Below are 27,766 nucleotides of genomic sequence, written 5' to 3' on the forward strand. Positions count from 1 at the left end.
GTACTTAATTACAAAAAATATTTGATGCCATTAGTTATAAATTTGGGGTTTGGTCATTATCAAGCAGTCAAATTTTATCTACTGCTGGGTTTATGTCTTTTTAGATTGTTCCAGTGTGTGTGTGCTTTGTGTTTTTTAGTGCATGTGTCGAATCTTCTCGACATTCCTTCCTTTATTCGGAATAATTATTCATATTTATATTTATTAATCTGTTAAGTATTCATCGATTCTGTATATTTTGAATAACCATCTACAGTCCTATACACATCTAAGTGCAATTCATAGCCAACATGCAATGTGTATATTGGTATACTATTTTCTTTGTGACTGTTAATTATTGTGCAATCGCTGTGGCGGACCGTTTCCGTAAGTAAACCGTTAATTATATAATACCTACCTTATTACCTATACCTACCTATTTATTTGACGACCTCTTCTAACACTTAGGTTAAGTTAAGTTAACCCCCGACCCAAAAAGAGGGGTGTTTTAAGTTTGACGTATGTATCTGTGTGTCTGTGTATCTGTGTATATGTCTGTGGTATCGTAGCTCCTAAACGAATGAACGAATGATGATAATTTAGTTTTTTGTTTGAAAGGTGGCTTGATCGAGAGTGATCTTAGCTATAATTGAAGAAAATCAGTTCAGCCGTTTGAAAGTTATCAGCTCTTTTCTAGTTTTCTTATAGAGTTTTTTGTGTCGGGAGTTTTTTAAATTTTGAATTATTAATTACAGACACTCGTACATTACAAGATTTCACTAGAAAACAGCAATAGAAGCTGCTTTGTCATACATGTCAATTTACAGATGGCTTTAAACGGCCTTGCAAAACTACCTCGCCTGAATGTTTACGGCGCTCACTTCAGGCCGTTTTGCCTGATTTTGTAAAAGGCATTCCCGAGCTTGGAATACCGTCTTTGGACCCTTTAAAGGTGCAAAATATTGACTTTGTACTGCCTGGAGGGATAACTGTGGAAATCAAAGAAGGTTTTACCAAAGGTCTTCGAAAATGCCGGGTTGATTCAGTACGGTAAGTATGTTAAATATGATTTGGAAACGGGACTAGGTATAAGAACTACAAATCAGAAGAGAGTATGGAACTTCTGATTTGTATGCAGTGATAATTATTTTAATACCATAGCTATCAATAACTAGATAACTAGCTATAAATATTTACTTTTTTAAATTCCCTCGTGGCTAAATTACCTGAGTCAATCAATTTAGCTGATCCAGCAGCTGAGCAGTTCACCGTTGATCCTTAGTTTGCTTTTGTTTATTACAAAATGTGATGTTTTACAATAACTTCATGTTTATTGAATTTCACTGAATGTTTTTTCCAGGAATATCGGTGGGAACCAGTACGAAGTGAAATTTCATTGCAATTTGCTTACGAAGGGTAAATATCGATCAAAGGGGCAATTTCTTATGTTTCCTATTGATGGAGAAGGCGAATCAAAAATAAAATGCAGTGAGTATTTATATTATAGCCTAATAATAATTAGATAAATAGTATGTACAATATCTATGTTAATTACTAATAGGTAGTATTAGTATTTAAATATACATGAATATGATATGAAGATAATCCCAAGCCTCGACAGGGAGATCCGAGAAAAATCTAAGTACAACTAAAATGTCGTGTTATGTTACTTTAACAAAAGAAGAGAAAAGGTATTGTTGTATTGTTTATTTAATTTGTGAAAAAGGTACTGTTAAGATTTCTCAATTTAGTTTTGATATATAGGAATACTAAGTAGTTGAAGACAGGAAGTGAATGAATTAAGAGGGCTCTCTCCGTCACTCGTTTCCACTCGTTTCATACAATCGTAGTTCCAATTTCATTTGAATATTAAGCAACCTAAGTCCATGAAATTTTGCAGACATATTCTAGAAACTAATATCTATGTCTGTGGTTTTCCAGATTTCTGTTAAAATATTCGGTTTCAAAGTTACACGGTCTTAAAATTTTCATACAAATCTTGGAGCCCCTGTAATTTTAAAACTACATATTTTTAGAAAAATCTAAAACACCACAGACACAGATATTAGTTTCTAGAATATGTCTGCAAAATTTCATGGACTTTGGTTGCTTAATATTCAAATGAAATTGGAACTACGATTGTATGAAACGAGTGGAAACGAGTGACGGAGAGAGCCCTGTTAAGAAAGATGGAGGACCGTGTGTGGTGGCTCGCTCTCTAAAAGGTAGTGGTAGACCTCTACAGGCGCGAGGCTGGTGAAGAGATCCCCTCCATCCATCATTTCGCCATCCATCAACGCACAAATAATAATTATTAAACCCGACCCAAAAAGAGGGTATTATAAGTTGGACGTGTGTATCTGTGTATCTGTGTATTTGTCTGTGGCATCGTAGCTCCTAAACTAATGAACCGATTTTAACTTAGTTTTTTGTTTGAAAGGTGGCTTGATCTAGAGTGTTCTTAGCTATAATCCAAGAAAATCGGTTCAGTCGTTTGAAAGTTATCAGCTCTTTTCTAGTTACTATAACCTTCACTTGTCAGGAGTGTTATAAATTTTTAATTTACACTTGTTTTAAATTTGTTTGATTCATTCCAGAAAATTTGAAGGTAACCTGCACATTCCGTATAGTGACTACGACAAAACCAGACGGCACCCAACATTTCCAAATACAGGATTTTAAATCAAGTCACGATTATGAAGGCCGAGTTACTTTTCATCTGACTAATCTTTTCAAAGGGAATCCGGAAATCAGTAAGTAACTAAATGTACCTAAATTATTTCTTGCGACCAACTAAAAATCATGCGCCGAATTTCGCGAGGAGAATATGTCGACGCTCCAGACCTTCATGACCAACTGTGTCGTATACGAGTACCTAAATCAAATAATAATCTTCGTCCACGAAAGAATAAACTTTTCGTGGTACAACTTCGTCAAACTGTTGCTCGATCTGTGGCACCGATCCGATACCGCGTTCATTGGCTTCCTAACAACGCGCTCTCAGATAATAATAATGTTCAATGGGATCCATTCAATCATGGGTGGATATCGTTGGTTCAGGAGTTACTGAGGTACGCTGAGCTCATTGAATGAAAGGATCATTCAGTGCTCTCAGCGTAGATGCATTAAAAATTTTAAATCTTTTATTGTGTCATTTGTTCTGTCTTTATTTACGTATTTTGTCTCTTTTGTGTTTGTATAATAATTCATCATTAATCATCTAGTTAGTATAAGTGGCACTGCCGTTCCAATTATATGTAAAACAAATAAATAAATAAAATTTCATTTCAAAGGTAAATTAATTAGAAAGGTAGGTTTAATGAGTGGTAGGCATTTACATCCTCGATAACAATATTGTAAACTATGGGTGCCGTTTAAGAGGGCTCTCTCCGTCACTCGTTTCATACAATCGTAGTTCCAATTTCATTTGAATATTAAGCAACCAAAGTCCATGAAATTTTGCAGACATATTCTAGAAACTAATATCTATGTCTGTGGTTTTCCAGATTTCTGTTAAAATATTCGGTTTCAAAGTTACGCGGTCTTAAAAACTTCATACAAATCTTCGAGCCCCTGTAATTTTAAAACTACATATTTCTAGAAAAATCTAAAACACCACAGACACAGATATTAGTTTCTAGAATATGTCTGCAAAATTTCATGGACTTTGGTTGCTTAATATTCAAATGAAATTGGAACTACGCTTGTATGAAACGAGTGACGGAGAGAGCCCTGTTAAGTGGGAAGCAATCAGTTTGCGCGATTTTCTGTATTTTTCACTGTGTTCTATTTATAAATGAATAGGAGAGAATAGAGGGTACGGTGGGTCCTGAAAATCTTCTTAAACTGTTTTCAAACATGATAGAAGAACTTGTAAATGGAATACTTACTCGTATTATACCTATTCAGGTACATAATTTGCCAATTTTTATATCTTGATCAACATATTATAAGGAGCACTAGTAAATAGTAATCCATATTAGAATTATATTTTTTGAATAAGTATAGGTATATTAATCGTCGATGAAGTAAATAAAATTAGATAACATATAGGTATTTCGTATTCCAGGTCAAGCCGTTTTGAAATTTTTAAATGAAAACTGGCGGTCGGTGTCCGAAGAGTTTGGAGGTCCATTCTTCGAATATGGCGTCATAAGTATCTTGAATAATATCAAAAAATTTCTAGATATTATTCCCATTGACCAACTCGAAGCAGTTTAGGTTTTTTCATTAGATTTATATATATTGTATAAAATTGGTAGGTATGTACTTACTCTATGTATGAATATTTATTTGATCTGAAGGGATAAACTGATGATAATATTTCTATATAACTTATCTAGTAGATAGATAATATTTAGTTATAATAAATATAATATATGTATAATTTATGAAAGCCCTCTTTGTTTTATTTCATACACTCACTTTAATTTAACTATCTGCTGCGAGTGCGAAGGCATTAATGTAATTGAATTATTTTTGTGATTACAAAAGAAATGTAAATATACATTTGTACAGACAGGAAAAGGACAGGACATTATTTTTATAACATGTCGATCGTAAAGATCTATCGATAACAATTTGACTAATGTAATTAGGTATTCATTGCATCACTTCGTTGAATAGGTATTTATTTACCTACCTAATGGAAGCAATATGCTTAAAACAATTATTGTGTAAGTACATTTTTTATGATTTTTAGGTTTCTGTACCTCAAAAGGAACCCTTATGGCTTATAGGATCACTTGTCTGTCTATCTTCATGTCTGTCAAGAAATCTATAGGTAGGTTACTTCCCGTTGACTTAGAAGGCAGGTAGGTAGGTCTTATAGCACACCTAAGGATGAAAATCCAAAAACCGTGAATTTATGATTACATCACAAAAAAATTATAACGTGTTCATTCGTTAGTATTTTCAATTTTCAAAGTTACAATTATTAAATATAAATTCATAGTGGAAATTATTACTTAGTAATAAAAAGTAAAATCCGTTAAGGAGTGCATTTACGGACAGAAGAATGTTATGTTGATTATATAGAACATACATAAGTAGGCACGAGTTTAGGTAAATGAAAAACCCTAAATAATATGGTTAGGCACACGTTTATTTCAAAGAGAGTACAAGAACAGATCAAATTAATTATACGAACATACAAGGACATTATTAGTATTTTACTTAGAAAGATAATTTTGTAATATTATTTAGGTACACATGTCACACATTTCAAAATCCACTAAATAATGTGCTCACACACTCGAACCAAAATGAATAAATTAATAACATACTTTGAATGTGAAATTTTATTTTTAACCCCCAACCCAAAAAGAGGGGTGTTATAAGTTTGACGTGTGTATCTGTGTATCTGTCTGTGGCATCGTAGCTCCTTAACTAATGAACTAATTTTAAATTACTTTTTTTGTTTGAAAGGTGTTCTTAGCAATAATCCAAGAAAATCGGTTCAGCCGTTTGAAAGTTATCAGCTCTTTTCTAGTTACTGTAACCTTCACTTGTCGGGAGTGATATTTTTTAATTTACACCTGTATCAAATACAATCACTACTTTCTCTCCGAGCGTCAATTTGTTGATAAACAAGTGTAAATTAAAAATTTATGACACCCCCGACAAGTGAAGGTTACAGTAACTAGAAAAGAGCTGATAACTTTCAAACGGCTGAACCGACTTTCTTGGATTATAGCTAAGAACACTCTCGATCAAGCCACCTTTCAAACAAAAAAAAAACTAAATGAAAATCGGTTCATTAGTTTAAGAGCTACGATGCAACAGACAGATACACGGATACACACGTCAAACTTATAACACCCCTCTTTTTGGGTCGGGGGGGTAATGACAAATTACATTCGATATAATGAAATGTTCTCACGAATAAATTATGATTTCTTTCCCTAGCACTCTTTTAGTACCTACTACCTAGTGGTACAAAAAGTGTAATTGTGAGATTTTTGCCACAGGTTTTAGAAAGAGCTGGTATTGGTAAACACCAAGATGACTAGTTTAGAAAAAATGCGAAATTTGAATGATTACTATCAGATATGTTGTCGACACGCTTATAAATTTAAGTAATAACTTTATGTCTATAGCAAACATGTCGTATGCATAAATCTGCAATGGCCACACTTCGATTAACTCCATAAAAGCTTTTGCCTGGATTCGCATTTGCCTGGTAAGGTCGTAGTCCATAATAAGTTCGTTTACCAAGATCTTAGTAGAGTTACGCTTTATAAGCAAAACTTCACAAGTGTATGACATAATACCGACAGATATGATATCAAATACACACAAAAAGAAAAATAAAGAGTCCGAAGTTTCTGACGTTCGTATGTAGTATATTGCTGACCATATAGTCATAATGATGTATACAAATGTAGTGAAAAGTGCTTTGAAAATATGGAATTTGAAAACTTTGTTAATTTCATCACACGCTTCACCGATCAAATCGTAAGTTATGGCTAATGTACGAATTATAGAACTTTCATTTATAGTACATCCTGCATACACAGCGTTTTGTTTTAAAGTCTTTGCCGGAATATTCAAAGTATACCCACGATTTTTTGTAATAATGACGTGTTCCAAAATTTTATTTACAATAACCAATCTGTCTTTCATTGTTTTGATAAATATACAAAAAGCCATTACTTCGAGGTGGCGTTCAAAATCAACTATTCCTAGTAATATTTCAATCAGCAATACATATTTTCCATTCGATTCATAAATTGCTAATAGTGTATAAATAAATATAAAAATTGATATTCCAATTTGGATGAGCCTACGAGAATCCTTATAAAATTGTTTATTCTTTGAAATATTTAGATTATCATCTATAACAGCTATCAATTTTATAATATTCACATTATTCTTGGTGTAATGTAAGAAAACTACCATTGATAGAGTATGTTGTATCATCATTATTAGAGCGATAACTGCGTCTACTATGTCCACAATATTGTTGATGCCATTATGAGTTTTGTGTAGCAGATCATTAACAAAAATAATGCAATATGCTGCCACAATCAAACTCACTAGAAAGATAGCGTAAAACTTCATTCTTCTACTTAATATTTCTATGTTCCCACCAACCTTTCGATATCTGAATTTACCAAACAAATTTTCAATAATTGTCAAAGGTCTCACCATGTATAGAATGAGGTCAAACCTAGTCGCATCCATTTTATTGGTATCATAATTACCTTCCATTTTTAACCGACTTCCAAAAAAGGAGGAGGTTCTCAATTCGTCGGAATGTTTTATATATTTTGTTGTAAGCACGATTAAAGATGTTTTAAAATTAAAAAGCAGAGTTCTTATCCCTTTCGAGGTTCATTTAGTAATATCGTTATATTTTAAACAGTTCTTTAATATCGTTATCAGTTTTAGATAAATTGGTTACTTCCATTTGTAGATTAATTTGGAATACATAGTTAATACAATCCACTTGAGTAGATGGAGGTAAGTTGAACTTTTAAATAGACTGTTGCTAAGTAAATGCTCATAGATACTAGGTAGGTAGGGATACTTTATATAATAGATTAGCAAGTAAAGGGGCAGACAATGAACCTCATCGTATAATAGATGTAGTAGTAGTAGTAGTAGTACTAAATAGTACGCTTACAACTGTTAAAGAGAAAAATAGAGCTATGCCGAGGAATACGAGTGGTAAGTACAGCTGCACGATATGGGCAACCTAAAATATAAAAATAAAAATATTTCATCCTGCATTGCTTCGTTTCATTTGTAGAAAATTTAGTGTTTGCTAATTCCTCCGACCGTACAGTTAAAGGAGCACGAGAAGGTGAAATATATCCTGACTGAAGGACCTGCGCCGCGCCAGTGCAGTTGTTTAGCAAAAGTATCCTATCATTTACAGCTGCATTATAAAAAGTTCAGGTTGCTTGGATCGCCAATAATGAAAAGAAGAAAATACATTCCGGTTCTTTTTCCTAATAAGACGTTTATAACAAAATTATACTAACTAATTTTTTAAAGAGACTTTTACAACATAATGAATTATTTCCTTAAATAAATAAATGAATGTAAATAAGAATGCCAAGTTGGAAGGCTAACGCAGAAGTCGTGATTGTCACAATCGACGTTATTGACTGAATTTATAGTCTTCTTGCTGTGACAGAGTATCTTAGCCCCAGAGTTAAGTAAATGATTTTAGCCAATTCTATCGAAAGCCTTTAGATCTTTAAGGTTATGATTTTGTCGAACTAAGATGGAATATGTTTAGAAAAAATGCGAAATTTGAAAAATCACTATCAGATATGTTGTCGACACGCTTATAAATTTCAGCATTAACTTTATGTCTATAGCAAACATGTCGTACGCATAAATCTGCAATGGCCACACTTCAATCAGCTCCATAAATGCTTTAGCCTGGAGTCGCATCTGCCTGGTAAGGTCGTAGTTTATTATAAGTTCATTTACCAAGATCTTAGTAGAGTTACGTTTTAAAAGCAAAACTTCACAAGTATAGGACATAACACCAACTGACATGATATCAAATAGACACAACAATACTATACGTAGTAAAGAATTAGAAGTGTCTAACGTTCGTATGTAGTATATTGATGTCCATATTGTGATAATGATGTATACAAATGTAGTGCAGAGTGCTTTAAAAATATGAAATTTGAAAACTTTATTAATTTCATCACAGGCTTCACCGATCAAATCGTACGTTATACCTAAATTACGAATTATAGATCTGTCATTAATAATACACCCTGCATACAAAACGTCGTTACGATTTCTCAAACTTTTTGGCGGGATATTCAAAGTATCCCCACGTTTTTTTGTAACAATGACGTGTTCCAAAATTTTATTTACAATACATAACCTGTCTTTCATTGTTTTGATAAATATACAAAAAGCCAATACTTCGAGATGACATTCAAAATCAATTATTGTAATTAATATTTCATTAGGCAACGTATATTTTGCATTCAAGTCGTAAATTGCTAATAGTGTATAAATAAATATAAAAATTGATATTTCGATTTGAATGAGCCTACGGGAATCCTTATAGAACTTTTTATCCTTTGAAATATTTAGATTATCGTCTATAAGAGCTATTAATTTTATAATATACACATTATTCTTGGTGTAGTGTAAGAAAACTGCCATTGATAGAACATGTTGTATCACCATCGTCAAAGAGGCAACTTCGTCTACCACGTTCACAATTTTGCTGAAGCTACCAAAAGTTTTGTGTTTGATATCATTAACAAAAATAATGCCAAACGTTGTCACAGAGAGACATACTATAAAGATAGCGTAAAACTTCATTCGTCTGTTCAATATATCTATGTTCCCACCAACCTTTCGATATCTGAATTTCCCGAACAAATTTTCGATGATTGTCAATGGTCTCAGCATATACAGAATTGAAACAAATCTCGTGCCATCCATTTTTGTATCATCGGCAATATCTCCCATTTTATTTTTAAGCTCTTATAAACTGCTATATATATCTATAGCTATGCTCTATATTGTATAGTTTTAAAAGCAGGAGTTCTATCCCTTTAGTGGTTGATTTGGAAATGTTGTTGTTCGTAGAGACATGGCCCCCATTTGTAGATTAATTGAAATACATAATGTAATAAATGAATGTATCTTTGTTTGTTTGACCCTTATGCATTCCTATATTACCACTTATTTGATTGATGAAACTTTGTACTTTTGTAGTCAAGACTCGCGAAGCTCTGTGTTTCTATATCAATTACCATCAACGTGCAATTGCGGTGCGTTTATAAAAAGAGCCCTGTTTATTGAAACACATGTCGGGCATTAGCTACTAATTAATACAAAACAATTAAGTATATGAGCGTAGGGTTACTTATATTTTGTCGACTTTATTTAATCTACTACTATTGGATTAGTACCTTGAAGTGGCAGACAATAGATACCTTCCGTATAGCAGTAGACACATTAAAACCAGTAAGTAAAAAAAAAATATTGGCCAAGTGTGAGTCAGACTCGCGTATCGAGGGTTCCGTACCTTGGAAGGAAATGTTTATATATTATACAAGCTTATGCCCGCGACTTCATCCACGTGGACTCCACAAACCCTTATTTTACCCCATAGTCAGTCAGACAGTCAGTCAACTTTTACTTTTATATACCTATTTAGATATTTACAAATATGGGACAAACAGAAACATTCGCGCTCTGACTATTATTATTATTGTACGTTGATGGTACTATATTAGACCAACCCGCAAGTCTCAACAACAACTGTAAAAAGTTTCATCGAAATCGGATGAATAAAATAGGAGTCATAAGGGACAAACAAGCATAGTACATTCATTTTTGTACTGTTGAATTTTGTACTGTGTGTAGGTACGCAAACTCAAATAGGTAGGAAGCTTTTTATTATAGCTGTCAAAAGTCCCAGCTGAGCGGTTCGGACTTGCGCCTGCTGTATCGACCGCTCCGACCTAGACATGGCACTTTGCAGTATCGATATTGAGGACGTTTTTGTTTTATGAAAACGATACTTATTAATTACGAGATATCCCAATTTAAATACAATCGTTAGGGTCGTGTCGGATTACCGACCCATCGGATTATGAGCGTGCACCTGTGTTTTCTCCCTTTTGCTGGCTCAGTATTGAGCACGGGTCTTCTCTCAGAATGAAAAGGCCATAGTCTACTATTAATAAGCTAAGAACTTTACAACTTTTATAATATAATAATCTTGCAAAAGAAGTGTTTGCATTGGCTTTTTTAATCGACTGCGGCAAAGCCAAAAGGAAGGGTTATGATTTTAGCAGTCTATGTATGTATGTATGTGGGTGTGTATGTTTGTATCCAGATTCTGTATGTTCCACCGTAGCGCCTAAACTATTGGGCCGATTTTGATGAATGAGGTGTCAATCGATTCGTCGTAAAGGTCCGGGTGACATATGCTACATTTTATACGAACAAAATTGACATAACGGATGTTACATGAAAAAAAGTGAGGGTCTCTTTTTTTTGCTATTGTATTGAGTAGGGTGTCAAATGAAAGAGGAGAAAATTCTGTGTTCATAAATATAAATGTACTACAAAATTAAAATATACCAAGCGACAGAAAAACAATTTTGATGATGATGATGCTGAAGAGTTTGGATAGGACTTTAAGAGAGAGAACATCATTGAGAGAGCCTTAGAAAGTATAAATAAAATTAGATATTTATCTGCGTTCCTTGTTTAAGTCATGCTTTTACTAGAAGTTAGAACCCGTATGTTGTATCAACATACGTACTACTCCGTACTATGAAATTCAATAAGATGTCATATGCGATCCAATTGCATACAGGATAGGTACAAATTATAGCTGCATTATTCGACACAGATGCTTACAATTACATATACATACATAATGTAATTTCACCGATCAACTGGAATGTATGTCACACAATATTGCAGTGTTACCTCTCTGGTATCGATATGTTGGAGTTGAACAAGGTGGTATTATTTCTCCATTTCTTTAATATATATTTATTATTAAATCTTAATAATAAAATTAGTAGATATTACCTAAAAATCTAATCCTTTGATGTTTTAACCGCAGGAGTCAATTTAACAAGACAGAAAATATATATAGAAATAGACAGATTTTTATTCAAATCAATCAATCAATTTTTCATAAGTACTTTGAATCGTCAAATGTATCTACCACTGGTTTGGACGGTCTTTTTTACCGAGAAGAACCAACAACAAGAAAATCGACGATTCCTCTTTTCAAAGATTCGATTTACAATAATAATTATTACTTATGCCATGTATAAAAGTAATTGCAGTCGCATTGATGCAGCGAGCTGAGTCAAATCTACGTTCTTCTATCGTTTACAAACATAATCTTCAATTGTGTAATTTTTTCAGAAGCATATTTTTAATAGATTTATATACTTGTGTAAAGCCAAGTCTAAAATTAACTGTGTAATTAGGTTACAAGATTACACTCTTTTCCGGAAAACGACTTTCGGACTTACGTTAGATGGATCGCGGGAATCGCGATATACATAGATAGATAGATATTAAAATTACATTTAACTTGTAATTCCGCCTTCACAGTATCAATATTGAGTCGGTTTCGGCTACGCGGGTATTGGTATTACTGGACGAGCCAGCTCCGGCTGAATTTGTAAAAAATACGGGAGCTTTACCCCGTATTTTATACTCTCGCAATTACGGGATTATTTAATATCATATCCTGAAATACGGGGTAACCCGTAAAATATGGCAGAACCCCCTGTAAAATATGGTAAAATCTGGCAATCCTACGTGCAAAGCAGTTTATCAATTAGAAAGGACACTTTTCGATACATTTTTATCGATGTTCAAGGGTTAATCCCTAGTCCACAAGCGGGAGTCGTGTAACTAGGCACAACGGCGCGGCACCGGTCGCGCGAAGGACGCGCGGCTTGCGGCCCCGCGCCGCGTTACCGCCACCAGCAGTCGACGCGCGTCCAGCCGCCAACATGGGGCAGACTGCCGGCGCCGAATGCACCCCCGATGACGACGACGCAGAACCCCGTATTCAGCCTAACGCTACTGAACGATCCTTGGTAAGTTATTATTACATAACTAGCTGATGCCCGCGACTTCGTTACGTAGGTTTTTAAAAATCTCATTGATTTTCCGAGATAAAAAGTAGTCTATGTGTTAATCCAGGCTATAATCTATCTCCATTGTAAATTTTAGACAAATCCGTCCAGTAGTTTTTACGTGAAAGAGTAACAAACATCCATACATCCATCCATACATACAAACTTTGGCGTTTAGGTATACTATTCGTAGGAAGTAGGATGGTCAGTGAACAGTTTTTGAAAAAAAAAAAAAAAAAAACTAACTTTATCTGCATATAGTCCAGAGCTAACACTGGTTTACCTACCTACTGTAATTTTTTCTAGACAATCTTTCGTATGAAATTATAGTACATGCTAAGTATTTATTTAGCTAATGAAAGTTTTACATAGTAAATTATGAGTCTGCCTACATTATGCCTGTTTTTAAGGTTCCGTTCCTCAAAAGGAAAAGGAACCCTTATAGGGTCACTTCGTTATCTGTCTGTCTGTATGTCTGTCTGCTGTGTCAAGGCAATTAAAACCTATATAACAAAACGTCGAAGTTTCGACTCGACGTAACTGGCAGGCGCCAAATGTTACAGTTCAACGGTCCAGTCTACAATGATATGGTAACTAGTCGTAGGAAATTCAAGAGTAAACTTAAATGGTGTCAGAACAATGAAGACCAGATTAGAATGAACATTTTAGCTGCACATAGGAATGATAAAAACTTTCCAAAGTTCTGGCAAGCAACAAAGAGACTACAAAGTAAACCCCGGTTGCCACATAGTGTTGAAAATATAGTCGAACAGAGGGGAATTTCCGAATTATTTGCTAGTCATTTTAAGGTGCAACCACTTTATGTCGAAGGAGTGGAGCATAGCACGGATGACATTTCCCCGTCGGACCCGCTGACTGAGACCCTACAATTCTCACCTAAGGATATTGTTGACGTGATAAGAAAAATGACACGTGGGAAGTCTCCAGGTCACGATGGATTAAGTATTGAACATATGCTCTATGCTAGTGAGGATATTAGTCGAGTTCTGTGTACGCTGTTCAATTTATGTATCAAGTTTAATTACTTACCCAAGAATCTTATGAAGACCGTGGTGGTTCCAATCCCCAAAAACAAAACTGGAGATTTGTCGAAAGTGAACAATTATAGGCCCATATCACTGGGTACTATAATTGGTAAAATATTTGAAAGACTTTTACATCCGTTTCTTAAAAATGTTAGTATCAACGATGCGCAATTTGGTTTTCGTGCCGGTGTCTCAACTGATTCTGCTATTTTCAGTCTGAAAAACACTATCAAATACTATACTAACAGAGACACTAGTGTATATGCCTGTTTTTTGGACCTAAGCCGAGCTTTTGACCTAGTAAACTATAATTTGCTATGGTCGAAACTCAATAAGCATAAAGTACCATCTAATGTTATAAATCTTTTGAGATATTGGTACGAAAATCAAAGCAACAAGGTAAAATGGGGCGATACACTTTCTAACGATTATAGGTTAGAATGCGGCGTACGCCAGGGTGGATTGACATCGCCGGACCTTTTCAACATTTATGTGAACGACCTGATAGAGGAGCTGAGAAGCACCAAAATCGGTTGTCATGTCGGCGGAGTTTGTATTAACAATTTAAGTTACGCTGATGATATGGTGCTACTCAGTCCCTCTATCAAGGGGCTACGGAAGCTGTTAGATATTTGTGAAAAATACGCTTTAAGTCATGGACTTAAATATAACGTTTCCAAAACGGAGATGATGGTATTTAGGTGTGGAAAGGGTCCGGACATTGTCCCTCCAGTGTATATGAATGGTGTGGAAATTCGGAGGGTGGCGACATTCAAGTATCTCGGTCACATCCTGACAGAGAACCTCAGTGACAATAAAGATATCGAGCGTGAGAGGAGGGCGCTTGCCGTAAGATGCAACATGATCGCGCGTAGATTCTTCCGCTGCAATGAACAAGTAAAGAACACTCTTTTCAGAGCATTTTGTCAAAACCTTTACACTTGCCAGCTATGGTTTAACTACACAAGACGCTCGTATAGTGCCATCAGGGTGCAGTACAATGATGCCTACCGCATCCTGATGAAACTACCGCGATTTTGTAGTGCATCGAACATGTTCGCATCGGCAAGAATGCCAGACTTCTTCGCGATTATACGTTCCCGAATAGCTTCCTTTTTGGAGCGATTAAGTCACTCAAATAATGAGATTCTACGGACGATGTATGAGCACTTGGATGTCGCCATTTTCCGATATTGGTTGACGCAGCATCGCAGTGCGAATCGAAAATAAAGATATAAATATAAGACGGTAATACATTATTGTACCTACTTATTTTTGTCTTTATTTTATTTAGATCTAAGCTTTTATATATTTTATATTCGACTTTTATAACTTTGTAATAATATGGGTACATTTTTACCTGAAATAAAGAATTATTATTATTATTATTATTATGTTACCTACATTACTAAGTACAAGTAGGCTATGAAACGACCATTTATTAACATAACGCCTGCTAAAATAATTTCGCAAATCATATTTTTAGAATTTTAATATAATTTATTAAATTAATATTTTTTCATTACTTTATAAAGTCTATATTTCTTGACTTCATGGAATTATTCGATTCAGAAATAACGATGGAATATTATCTAAATTGAAGATAAAGAATTTACATAACGTAAGTGTTGTAAGATGAGTAGACAATTTTTTTTAACCAAGTAAGGAGTACGATTAATATAATTAGTTAAAGCTGATCTGATTCTTTTTGTTATTTTTTATTCCTTTTGCAACTTATTTACGAATTATATAGGTTAGCAAGTTCGAGAATCGTTCTGAATCTGAATACAATTTTCGCGCGCTTGAACGTTGACTCATTCATACGCACTTGGCAGACTTGAGGCAAGTTTCGTTCGGGATTGGTTATTGCCGTTTTGACAGTTCTTGTCCGACGTCGCTACCGGAAAGTGCCGTTTGGAGCTAAGGAACGCGTGTGAAACGAAACGTATCGTACCAGTCGTTCAGCACATCTGTCAACCTTGTTAAACATCGACTATTATTTTTAAAACTCTTGGGTTTATTCCAGTCAATTCGGTGGAATTAAATAATAAGAACTAGGGCATTTTAAAAGTAACTCACTTTGGTTCAAGATCGAAACTATGGGGTGGTGTAATTGATATATTTTGTGCTGACTGCTGTCAGAATTAAAAATTAAAACATTGGAATACTTGCTCAAGTGTTAGATGTTCAGATGTTTGTTATTAGAGTTGTGCGCTAAATATTATTAATCTCAGTGGTTCGGGCCGGCTGCTGCAGTGCAGTATTTCTCATTGTTGCCGAGAATAGTATAGTGGTGTAGAAAATCGAACATGTCTAAAGTGTCTCTCAGTAATATTCCGTCAAACCCTCGTATTAATCGTTTGAGAACGTATTCAAGGGTAAGTTCTATAAATATTTTTGTTTGTTATTGTAGACAAATGAGTAAGGAATATCTTAATAATATGTGATACTGCTTGTAGGTTACATTACAAAAGCCTTTGTTATCATATATTTTTGATATACCTACACATTTTAACACAATTTATAGGTGATTGTTTATTTTATGTTCAAAGGACTTCTATTGTTTTGCCTTTTATGTTATGAAGCAATTGGTTAGCATGATAAAAATACTAATGTCATTGTTTCTTTACAAATTAAATTAAGAATTCAACTATTATTGACCATTTAGTTTATTTCTTGAAGTGATCAAAATTTTTCAATTACTCCTTACCTTCCTTCTTGATTGATTGTTTTATTATGAGAGTAACCATTCTAAACCTGCTGGTTGTAGTCTGTACCACAAACATATTAAGTAAATTAAAATAGCTTATTATCTGACATTATTATTTGCTTTATATAAAGGCAGGCTAGTTAATTCATCTAAACAATAGTACTTAAGATCTAGCTACATTCAAGAAAGTTACTTACCTAATTTTTAGTGCAATATAGGCATTTACCATATATATAAAAAATATTTAAGTAAGCTTTGTTTCCTTGTTTTCATTCAAATTTTTTAAGTAATGCAAATAGTCGATATACCAACCTATCTAATAAAATATACAAAAAATAATGACAGAATATTGTGTGGTGCTTGATATTGACTTATATTTCCACTTTCTCCTTCAAGTAAGTACTTAAGTTGTCTTTAAATAAAACAAAACAAGATGTTAGTAAGCTATTTTATCCAGTTCTTAATTTAAGTGTCATGTCTAAGCTTTTTAGTTAGTTTGACTTAAACAACGGACACCCAAATGTATTTAATTAAATTAATTGTGTGTGTATGTGTAAATGTGTGTAATTGGATGTAAATAATTCTAATATACTTAATTCCATGAAACTGTGACATTGGAATGTGCTTAGAGTAATTGGCACAAACTGTTTCGCTGTCATCAATTTATCAGTGGGATGTTGCTCATCATGTGGACCATATTAATTACCTCGTTATATTACCAGATCTGTGCCTAACAACACAGACTCTCTGTTTATAAATGGTAGTGGTGAATGCTGAAACAGCAACAAAAGCCATCTTTTTTCAGAACAGGCTTTGCTAACTCAGTGTGTAATACTGAACGATAGCCCCCAAGCTCATTTGACATTTATTAGAGTTCAGTTCCGTACCTCAAAAGGAAAACCGGAACCCTTATAGGATCACTTTGTTGTCTGTCTGTCTGTCTGTCCGTCATCAAACCCACACTGTGCGAGTGCAAGCATGCAATGGCATTATGGACAAATTCAAAACTTCTAATTTTTTTTTAATTTTTGCATTTCTCATCATGAATGACAAAGATTCCGACGAATTGAGAACCTCCTCCTTTTTTCGAAGTTGGTTAAAATACTTTTAATTCACATAAATTCCACAAAGTATAACAGCCTTGCAAAAATCTACCGCCCAATGCCTCGCAATGGCTAAAGCCACCCTTGCTTCTATTTTGCAGATTGTTTCTGCTTGAGTTTTTCACATAGGTACTAACCTATTATGTACTTACTTAATGACGTGACTGTTAGATAGTAGAGTAATTGCTGTCCCGTATTTGTTTGTCGTTAGTACACACTTAATCATATTATAATGGTTCAGCTTGAGTGTTTATGAAATCATCAAGGTACATATCTGTAATTAGGTAAATAGGACTAGTATGTCTGCACATTCAGCAATTTAATTTTTTACGATTTTTTTGTTTGAGCAAGTTTCTTCTTGCTCCTCTGTTTGATTTAGTTTATTTGGATGATATTCAATTCAAATTTAAAATATTTTTATTCAATTAGACTTTTACAAGTTCTTTTGAATCGTCAAAAGCATCTACCACTGGTATGGAATGCCTTTCCCACCGAGAAGAACCTGCAAGAAACTCGGCGGTTGCTCTTTTCAAAGATTAATAGATAAGATATAAAATAGATAGAAGATAGATAAGGCTGTAAAGTACCTACTTACTCAATTTAAAGAAAGATTTATAATTATAATTAACTAAGTATTATCCTACAAATAACTACTGATTACTTATGTGCGCGTGGGTATATTTGGTTATTGGTGTCAAAAATAATTAATAATTTATTATGAAAAGTGACAAGGTTCCAATTATTCAAATTACACCCTTTGCAAAGTAGGTCGTTAGAAGTTAGTTTACTGCTCATAGTTAAGTGGTCGATTACAAAGATGTTTAGTACTTTCATGTTAATTACTTGACATAGTTACATTGAAAGGCCAATAATCAGTTAGGTATCATTACATGATACTAAAAGTATTAATTACTTAAGTACCTATTAAGTGAATTCAATCCAATCCATCAGTCTGTATGCGTCGACGAAGGCCTTTTCAAGAGCGCGCCACCAAACGATCCTCCGCCTTCCTCATCCACCCGTTTCCCACAACCTTACTGTCTAAAAAAAAACGGCCAAGAGCGAGTTGGACTCGGATACGAAGGGTTCCGTACCATCGTGCAAAAATAACTAATTTATTAGTGATATATAAGCACAAATTAACGGTTTTCGGATTTTTCTTTTATATGTGCTATAGGACCTACCTACCTGCCAAATTTCATGACTCTGAGTCAACGGAAAGTACCCTATAGGTTTCTTGATAGACACGACAGACAGACAGACAGACAACAAAGTGATCCTATAAAGGTTCCTTTTGAGGTACGGAACCCTTAAAATTATTTAAGCTATTAAGTAACTGAAGATTACTTAATAGAGAACTACTAACAATCTTTTTAACGCTCTGAATCGAATGATAATGGAAAATGATCATGAACTTGGTTAGCCACGTCGATAAATGGTTCAAAATATACGTCAAAACATTCCCTCTCAAAATATATCCTGGATAGTAACTAGTAACGGCCAATCAATTGTGTAACTCTGGGCTATGTGCCAAAATGGAGATTGCAGTGTACAATGAATTGCAGGGGATTCTAGTTTAAAATATGAAGCTCGAACTAGTTACTTGATAATCACGAATCCCGAATCCTACCTAGAAACCATCTCGTTAGATGTAATGTATTTATGGCACTATATCATAGTATTTATTAGTAGGCGTTTGTAAAACTTATGCCGGAAACAGATAATTCAAATATCATCCCAAATAATCCACATTTGTATAATAAGTAGTCTAATAGATAACGTATAACAAACATATCAAATAACATTGCTGGTAAAGTACCTACTGGTAATGTATTATGTACGTCTATCATGTTAAGGCCGATTCACACTGGAACGTCAGCAGCCGGTAGTGGCCAGAAGCGGCCGGCAGCCACGCCAAGAGGCCGGCCGAGCCAGCCGCGGCATGCTTGCTTCTTGAAAAAACTGGTCAAGTGCGAGTCGGGTTTCGCTCTTTTAGAGTTCCGTAGTCCGTACATAATTTTGGACATCATGTTTTGGGTGTATGAAATAATATTTCATTTCCGAGCTAGAATATCGCAATGAACTGTGAAAGAAAAATCCAAAAAATGTTCGTTTACTTTAGTGACAGTTTGGTCAAATTGGTATGTGGAGTCCAGCCCTACGCGTATCGCTGGCGTTGACGCTACGCAAGCAGTTTTCCTCACCTGTGGGAGCGTAAATGGCAGGGCGTTATGCGATTGAATTACTCTAAGTAGAATCTTAACTTCGGAATAGTTCACACACTATCTAAAAATTCTTTCCAGTTCCGGTGTAAATCGGCCTAACGAACTTTTGCTAAGACAAACGTCGTTAACCAAGTTAAAACTGTGTCGCTAATCGAACAGTTAATGACTTATTAGTTATTATCTATTGAAACCTCGAGTTATTTAATATAGTAAAAATATAATATTATGAAGTTGTTATCTTAAACCTACTAAGTATTACAACCTTATGCTGACTCGTAGTATGTGATCCGCTTCTGAGCGGTGCACTTTAAATAAATAAAAAGCCATTTTTTATCTTTGAATTTTGTATTGTATAATGCAGTAGTGATAAAGTCTATTTTATCAATACACTTCGATTATGATATAATTTATCAAATTATTCTATATAGGTCTTGAGTAAGTGATATCGTTCTTAGTTGATTTGCAGCTGAAGTGAGTGAAGTGTGTTTTGTGCTCAGACACTTTTTAGTGGTGTTGTGCTTAGTAGCTGTATCTGCAATGGCACAGAATGTAAGAACTCTTCCACTCATTTAACCGCTTAATCGGACACGCATCAGTTCGGGCTAAAAATTCGCATTCATTTTTTTTGGAAATTTTCCGTAGACTAGATTGAGTTATCAGCTGGCTTCATAAGATTTAAATATTTCAAAAAAATGTTTGTAATTCATGGGATAGTTCATAGTACATCTTTTAATTCATTAGGTACCTACCTATTGACGGATTGTTTCGACCGTTGTTGGACTACGTCAAATTGGTCTTATTTTATTTGGCAAATTCACACAAATTGAAGGATTTAGGTGTAGTAAGAGTGTAATTCAGTTCTAAAACATACCCAATTAGTATACAACCTCAAGCGTTTACATTTGGGTTTCCAAGATTAAGTAGGACTTCCAGTGAACCATTAGTTAGTGTAATTACCAATAACTAGTCCTTTAAAAGCATTTTGAGGTTTCTGGGTCAGGAGTATTAGGTAAATGGTAGTAGGTAACTCACTAAGAGCCATTTTCCGTTAAATAATTGCTGACATCCCAAGGAGGTAGGTATATTCGCTGGAAGCATGGAAGGAAGTTTTGTGATCGAGATGCGCAGGGCGTAATCAATCAATGCCAATCTACATCACGTGCCTGAAGTGTGAACATTTCGAGAAAACGTGAGGCCTCACTATGGGAGATCTGATGGAGTCATCACAGAATTAAAACAGACCTATTTAATTCTGTTTTACTTTAAATAAAATAGGATGAAAAATGAAAATGAAAAAATCTTTATTTTACTCTTTACATTTCCTTAAAGTAAAGAACGTAACAACTGCTTCGTTATTTGCGAAAATAGTTATATTTTCCCGCGCTTTGGTGCTGTAAATTTCATGGGCGGTGGTAATCACTTAATATCAGGTGACCATGCTTGTTCGTTTGCTCGCTATTTTTTTTTTCTTTAAATCCGCATCCGCGTGTATTTAGCTTTTAAAAGATCCCGAATTTCATAAAATGTTTTTTTCATTGGGGATCCATTATTAGTGAGCGTATGTTATATAAATTAAGATCTGAAGTTTTATACCAAATGAAGTTTAGTATATTTAATTAATCAGATCAATCATAAATTAGAATGTTACGACGCGGCGCAAATAAAATCTCAGGGATGCCTTTGCTCCGGCGGGAGAAATTAAACGCTAGATTAGTTAAATTAAGAAAAAGTTTGACACTATGGCTAAAATAGTACCTAAGAATAATGATTTATTGATTTTTAATAATAAAAATCTGCAGTGCTGAATGTCGGAGTAATACACAATGCAAATGATTGAATAAAGTAATATAGAATCGTAGGTTACGACCAACCCATAAAACGTCCGGTGCTAGAACTATGATGCTGTTAATCATTGTTGCATCACAAACGGATGCAAGATCAATAGCTAATAGGTACAATTACAATGAAGGTACATCAGAGTTACTACGCTGGTAGCGTATCTCCCGGTCAAGGACATGCACGCGGATAGATAAACTACTTATAAACCATAAAGTATAAAACTATTTATGTTCATTCCAGGAACGCGTCTATTTTAGCTAAACGCACGGGAGTAAAATTCTTAATCTACAAGCCAAAGTATTCGCCGCTCGCCTCCAAGTGCTGGAAAAGCACTAATATAATATTGCCATGATTATACCAAGGAGACTTTCCTTTATAAGTATAGATTGTTACCGCTATACTCCCATACTTAGTCGATGGTTAGAGAATAGTTTCGGGGGTCCTTTTTCTAGCGAGCTGAATCCCTAACTCCCTATGAAAAAGGACCCCAGATGGGTTCAAAACTAGTCGGGCTTTTTTATTTTATTTTATAATGTATGTTACGTTGGCAACCCTTCGACCTGGTTATCGGAGACTTTGTATAGGTTTACATCGACTAAATACGTGAGTATAGCCGAAACAATCTATTCTTATAATGGAAATCACTCACAGTAGTTTAAACGTTAACAAAGACATAACAAACAAAATTTTAAATTGACGGAGAAGTTTAAGAAATTTTTACGCCTTTGATATCTGTTTGTTTATAATGCGAAATAAGTTAAGGTCAAAATACTTTTGGTCTGAAATATGTGAAAACTTTTATTTCTTTGTTTTCTGTAAATTTTAAAGTACAAAGTATTTTAATGTTTGCGTTAGTATGAAGAACCAATGCCAAAGGGTTCATTTAACTTCTGCTCTTTGTTCGTTTATTTCAATATTTACCTCGTCATGTTGTGGTACATATACCTACTTACGTATGAAGTATGACTAAAAAAATTAAACCTTCATTATTTATTAAATCTCAATTGTAAAACAAACATTTCAAAGCAGTAATTGTTATTATACCAGAAGTCATTTTATTGCTGAAGAATTCCATACATCAACGTTTCTATGTGACTACATGCTATGAAAAATTCAAACGTTCCAAGCAAAGGTCACTGTAGCAGCTTCCTTAGGCAACTTTTCCGGCTTACTTGAATGAATGGCGGAACGTTCTTTGAACGTTTTCCATACTTACTTCTTTATTTCATGAGAATTCTAAAACTGTCAAACATTTTATGCTTGATGTTCAAGGTAGGTTCTTTCAAACGGCTGAACCGATTTTCTTGGATTATAGCTAAGAACACTCTCGATCAAGCCACCTTTCAAACAAAAAAAACTAAATTAAATCGGTTCATTAGTTTAGGAGCTATGATGCCACAGACCGATACACAGATACACACGTCAAACTTATAACACCCCTCTTTTTTGGTCGGGGGTTAAAAATGCCAAAAAATACCTTCTCAATTCAGTAACTACTGTGACTGACCAGTTAGGTATTACTTCGGTCGTATATTAAATCCTACAGCTTTACAATAATGTACTGCTGATTACAATTTTTACCATATTTTTATCTTGCAGTAGTTACTTACTTCTTTTATTCATCCTTTCAAAACCTTTTCATTTTGAGTAGGAGGCATTAGTTATAAATATATTATGTTGTGTGGCAGGCATTGTGAATTGTGATATTATGCATAATATGATTCCTGGTATAGCAATTGATACTGTTTTAATTTTCACTTACTTAAGCACTTAGTAAATAAACACGTGTTAAAAATATTATACTTTGTATATTCTATGTTGGTATCGAGTTTCCGCATATTAAATGATGCAGAGCATAATGTGATGTGATGCTACTTGCAGGATACTAGACAGCTAGTGTACTGTAAACCAATATTAAGGTCACCAGGAAAACTTGCAAGTGCACAGATGCAACAGCATGTTAGATGATCTAAACTCTAAAGTCTAGGTTATGTTCTGATTTCTGACATTGACATTAGGCTAGAACTAAAATAAGTGTTTTTTTACCATTATCCATACTATTCTTAATATTATAAATGCGAAAGTGTCTGTCTATCTGTTTGTCTGTCTGTCTGTCTGCTACATTTTCACGGCCCAACCTCTGAAACGATTTTAATAAAATTTGGTACAGACTTGGGGTACACCCCAGGGAAGGACATAGGCTACTTTTATCCCGGAAAATTATAGAGTTCCTCCTACAGGATTAAAAAAACTGAAATACAGGCAGCGAAGCCGCGGGCACCTCTAGTACTTAATATAGAAGTCTAATATCTCTAAATCAATACTAATATTACTAATGCGAAAGTGTGCCTATCTGTCTGTCTGCTAGCTTTTCACGGTCTATCCGTTTTGACGTAGAGACTACAGAGATAGCTTGTATCCCGCGGAAGGACGTAGGCTACTTTTGGTCCCAGAAAATCAAAGTGTATTCTCATAAGATTTTTAAAAAGGACGAAGTTGCGGGCATCATCTACTTGATTTAGAGATATAGCATGGATCCTGGAGACTGACAAGACTATACTTTCTCTATCCCGAAAAATCAAAGACCTCCCACGGCATTTTTAAAAGCCTCAATCCGCGCGGACAAAAATCATAATGTACTAAGATAATAAATGAAAATTAAAAAAAAAAATAATTTTAGTAGGTAGGACGGACCCATAATGATTTTTTTTTGGATGGTTATAGGCTTCTTCTTTACAAACCACTAAAATAGGTTTTCGACAGTAAACTGCTATCTTGTTCGAATTGATCCCCACAAAGTGATAAATGTAATCTAAGTATTTTTGGGTAATCTATTTATTGGCACTCATTTATGATTAGCGACACCCGTTGCTTCTTTCGAACAAAGAATAAGAACAAGGTTAAAAATCCATAATTTTGCGCCGGAAAATGACTTCTCTTATAATTTTTAAAGGACCTGAGTTGCACTTGATATTTTCAAGTTATGAATTTCTCAAAGATATTCTGATAATATGTAAATACTTGATCACTTTGACTTAACTAGTAAATATACTCATACGTATTTCATCTTTTATTATATTGCGAATTAGTTTGATAAAGCTATTTGTAATAGTTTGGTTATCAACGATTTATTGGTCGTTAGTCGATACGCATTAATTATTATATTACCATGATTATTTTTGCCGTATCTTTGGTCAGTTCTCTTGTCCGTTACCAGGTTATAAAGTGAATTTTATCTTATTTCTGCTTTGTCTTCTAATAGGTATATATTTTTTCTCATTTCTCAGGCATTCATTTCATGAGGCTTTATATCTTTAATGGGGTCTTTTATTAAATCAATGTTGTATAATAGCCAAGAATGCTTAATTATATTATAACAAATACTGGACGTTCAAATATAAAAAAATAATTTGTTTTGATATATCATAGCTTCAACGTTGTCATTATTCATTAATGTAGAGTGTGGATCTTGTGAATATTTCCTCGTGTAAAATTTTCCTCTCATTTGATCTGAGTCATTCTTAAATGAGTAGACACCGTCATTATGTTTTGGTATAGTAATCTGTATTTACAGTATGTACTGCCAAAGTTAGCGTCGTTTTGGACATCGTTTGGACATAGATAAAGGTGACAGGAACATGTTTATTGTTTACGTAAAATTGTCCCATTAGACTGAGAGTGAATATATTTATATTTACATACTCGTAGCATAGCTATCGTTTTTTATCTCCGTATATAATATTATCTTTCTATAAATTTTAACAGCTAGCTACAATAAATTTGCAAAAAGATCTAAAGTTTTGTTGATAGAGCGTTTCATTTTCTTCAAAAACCAGACGTGGTCCACTAGAATAACTAATTTGATTTCGAAAAATTAACAGCTCAAATACAGTGACTATTCAGTAACTATCAAACGCATACAAAATAAGGATATTTTCATAATATAGTTTAAATTCTTAGTGCAAACATCATGTACGGCCTAACACGGAACTGATAAGCCAGGTGCGTGTTGTTTCACTACAATTCATTGTACTAAAAAGGACAAACAGTAGTTACCTAATTCTAGGCCATTCAAATCATTCACTATTATAGTGATAACATCTCACGTACTGAATTATTTATATCTTAATCCTTTGTTCTTGTATGTAGATTTATCCTTTTGGTTTATTTTGCTAAAAGTGCGAATATCTTCGTCACTCGTCTTTTGTTTACCTGATGTTAATTCGTCAAGCATTGTACAGCATTGCTTATTAATCTTCGCTGATATGCTTACTCTCACTTGTCGCAGCATCTCAATCCTTCTTCTCTTTGAAAGGTAACTTAGTTTTTAGAGTTCCGTAATCAAAGGGTAAAACAGAGCCCTATTAATGTCACTCTGCTGTTTGTCTGTCTGTCCGCGTGTTACAAGTCTCTAGCTCGTAGACAAAATGAGTTACAAACCTGAAATTTTGGTATTTTATGTAGAACGTTGACCCAAAACCAAATATTGAATTAGAAATTTAATGAAATCATTTTTTGATTAAATTAAATTAATTTATTATATACGACTATTGAGTACATCATTAGTAGTTGGTGGATCGAAAGAGGTATCAATTTGATTTCATGCCCTGATCATGATAAAAAAAATATTTACGGTGTATTATCTATCCAGATTGCTTTCGTGATAACAACGCTTTATGGTGTTATCTGTTCAGATTGCTTCTCTGATAAATGATTATGTGCGTCCAAGAAACTTTACGACGTTTAGACCCGTACTAACCCGGTGCGGGATAGCGCAGGTGACGTGCGAGTGTGCGGGGCGTCCCCCGCCTCATACCCCGATTGCCATCACGACCTGTCGCGTACTGAAGATGGCAAAAGATGCCAAAATTACCAAGGCCATGATTAAAAGACCAAACACTAAAGGACACAATGTCATAGTCTCATCTCTAGTCGTTCCATCATCTCTGAAGATCGTGGTCCTGGTGTTCTCACAACCTCGTGCGGATTAATTGCTTCCATCCGCTTCTATCGGATGCTAGCCTTGCAATTGTGTATTTACATTTGGAATCCCTGACCTGATCTGCCCATCTGGTTGGTGAGCGGCCTGTCGATCTTTTGCCCTCTGTGCTGTCCGTCACAATAAGTTTTTCCAAACTATCACTCCCTCGTCGCATGAGGCTGGTTTTACTCTTAGCTGTGCCAGTATATCCAAGTTTCTGCGCCTGGCTCTCCAAGGATTCCTCGACATGCGTCTCCAGCACCACATCTCGAATGCGTCTATCATTTGGCTTTCTCTCGGCTTGATGGTCCATGATTCTACTCCGTGTATTTCATCTCAGCATAGTGATCGCAAAACAATTAGTCCAATTTGAAGTTACGACAAGGTTTGCGCAGATCATAGACTAGGGATTAAAAACACAAGCCCAGCTGAGATTTGCTTTGCGCGCACTGACTAGCTAGGTATATACATACCTAGCTATATATAACACAATTGTTATCAGTAATACCTTGTGGCTTGTATGCATTAATTTATTTAAAAAAAATAAACGGGAAGAATAATGTTAGAGAGGAAATGTAATTGCATGTATAGAGCAAATGAATAAAACCCATAATCCATTCGATTGTATCCAATATTATGCATGTTATTCATTCGTTTAATCGATAAGCAAAACAACAGAAACACAACGCTTTATTCAGTTGTCAGCGATAATACTTTAAAGTAGGCTACGTAACGTTTATAATACACAAACAAAGCACGATTATCTCACACCACGTGCCCAACGTGACCTTACGACTAGTGTTAAAACCTGGCTTTGACAATGACCGGCAACAAGATGGAGCGCGAGATCAACTTAACAACGGTTACATAATATGAATAGGAAAAATTATTTAGGCCATAAAAAAGTTGTTATTGCCAATCGATTGATAATATATATAGATAACATAGTTTTTTACCCGACTACGGCAAAGCCAAAAGGAAGGGTTATGTTTTAGCAGTCTATGTATATGTATGTATGTAGATTTGTATTATATTTATGTCTGTTCCGCCGTAGCGCCTAAACTACTGCGCCGATTTTGATGAATGAGTTGGCAATCGATTTTATACGAAAAAATCGACCTGACGGATGATGGACCGGCCAAGTGCGTGTCAGACTCGCGCACCGAGGATTCCGTACTCGGTTATTTTTTCCGGCATTTTGCACGACAAATCAAAAACTGCTGTGCATAAAAATAAATAAAAATCTGTTGTAGAATTGTACAGGTAAAGCCC

The 27,766-nt window shown here is 34.6% G+C and overlaps 4 protein-coding genes across 12 annotated transcripts in view; 2 read left to right on the top strand and 2 right to left on the bottom strand.

Moving 5' to 3' along the window:
* The first annotated feature begins 32 nt into the window (after positions 1–32).
* LOC123870044 (protein takeout-like) lies at positions 33–4,289 on the top strand. Its single transcript, XM_045913207.1, has 5 exons — positions 33–366; positions 807–1,029; positions 1,340–1,467; positions 2,577–2,732; positions 4,049–4,289. Exons 1-5 carry the CDS (start codon positions 291–293, stop codon positions 4,198–4,200), a joined length of 735 nt encoding a protein of 244 aa, XP_045769163.1. The 5' UTR covers positions 33–290; the 3' UTR covers positions 4,201–4,289.
* Positions 4,290–5,991: 1,702 nt separating this feature from the next.
* On the bottom strand, positions 5,992–7,191 carry LOC123870494. The gene has a single exon (XM_045913820.1). It carries the CDS (start codon positions 7,189–7,191, stop codon positions 5,992–5,994), a length of 1,200 nt encoding a protein of 399 aa, XP_045769776.1.
* Positions 7,192–8,223: 1,032 nt separating this feature from the next.
* On the bottom strand, positions 8,224–9,435 carry LOC123870495. The gene has a single exon (XM_045913822.1). It carries the CDS (start codon positions 9,433–9,435, stop codon positions 8,224–8,226), a length of 1,212 nt encoding a protein of 403 aa, XP_045769778.1.
* A 2,949-nt stretch (positions 9,436–12,384) lies between these two features.
* Positions 12,385–27,766, top strand: part of LOC123870451 (monocarboxylate transporter 4) — a 54,324-nt gene continuing 38,942 nt past the window's right edge. For 6 of the 9 annotated variants that reach the window (XR_006797083.1, XM_045913769.1, XM_045913773.1 and 3 more), the window contains exon 1: positions 12,385–12,551. Coding sequence is in view for 8 of the 9 variants with exons in the window: in XM_045913769.1 (XP_045769725.1) it covers positions 12,465–12,551 (87 nt within the window). In the remaining variant the exon portion in view is untranslated. Of the gene's footprint in view, positions 12,552–15,517; positions 16,015–20,118; positions 20,224–27,766 lie in introns of those variants that run through there. The other 3 variants (XM_045913772.1, XM_045913774.1, XM_045913776.1) reach the window with 2 other exon arrangements.

This window comes from Maniola jurtina, chromosome 12 (genome assembly GCF_905333055.1).
Source record: "Maniola jurtina chromosome 12, ilManJurt1.1, whole genome shotgun sequence".
Lineage (NCBI taxonomy): Eukaryota > Metazoa > Arthropoda > Insecta > Lepidoptera > Nymphalidae > Maniola > Maniola jurtina.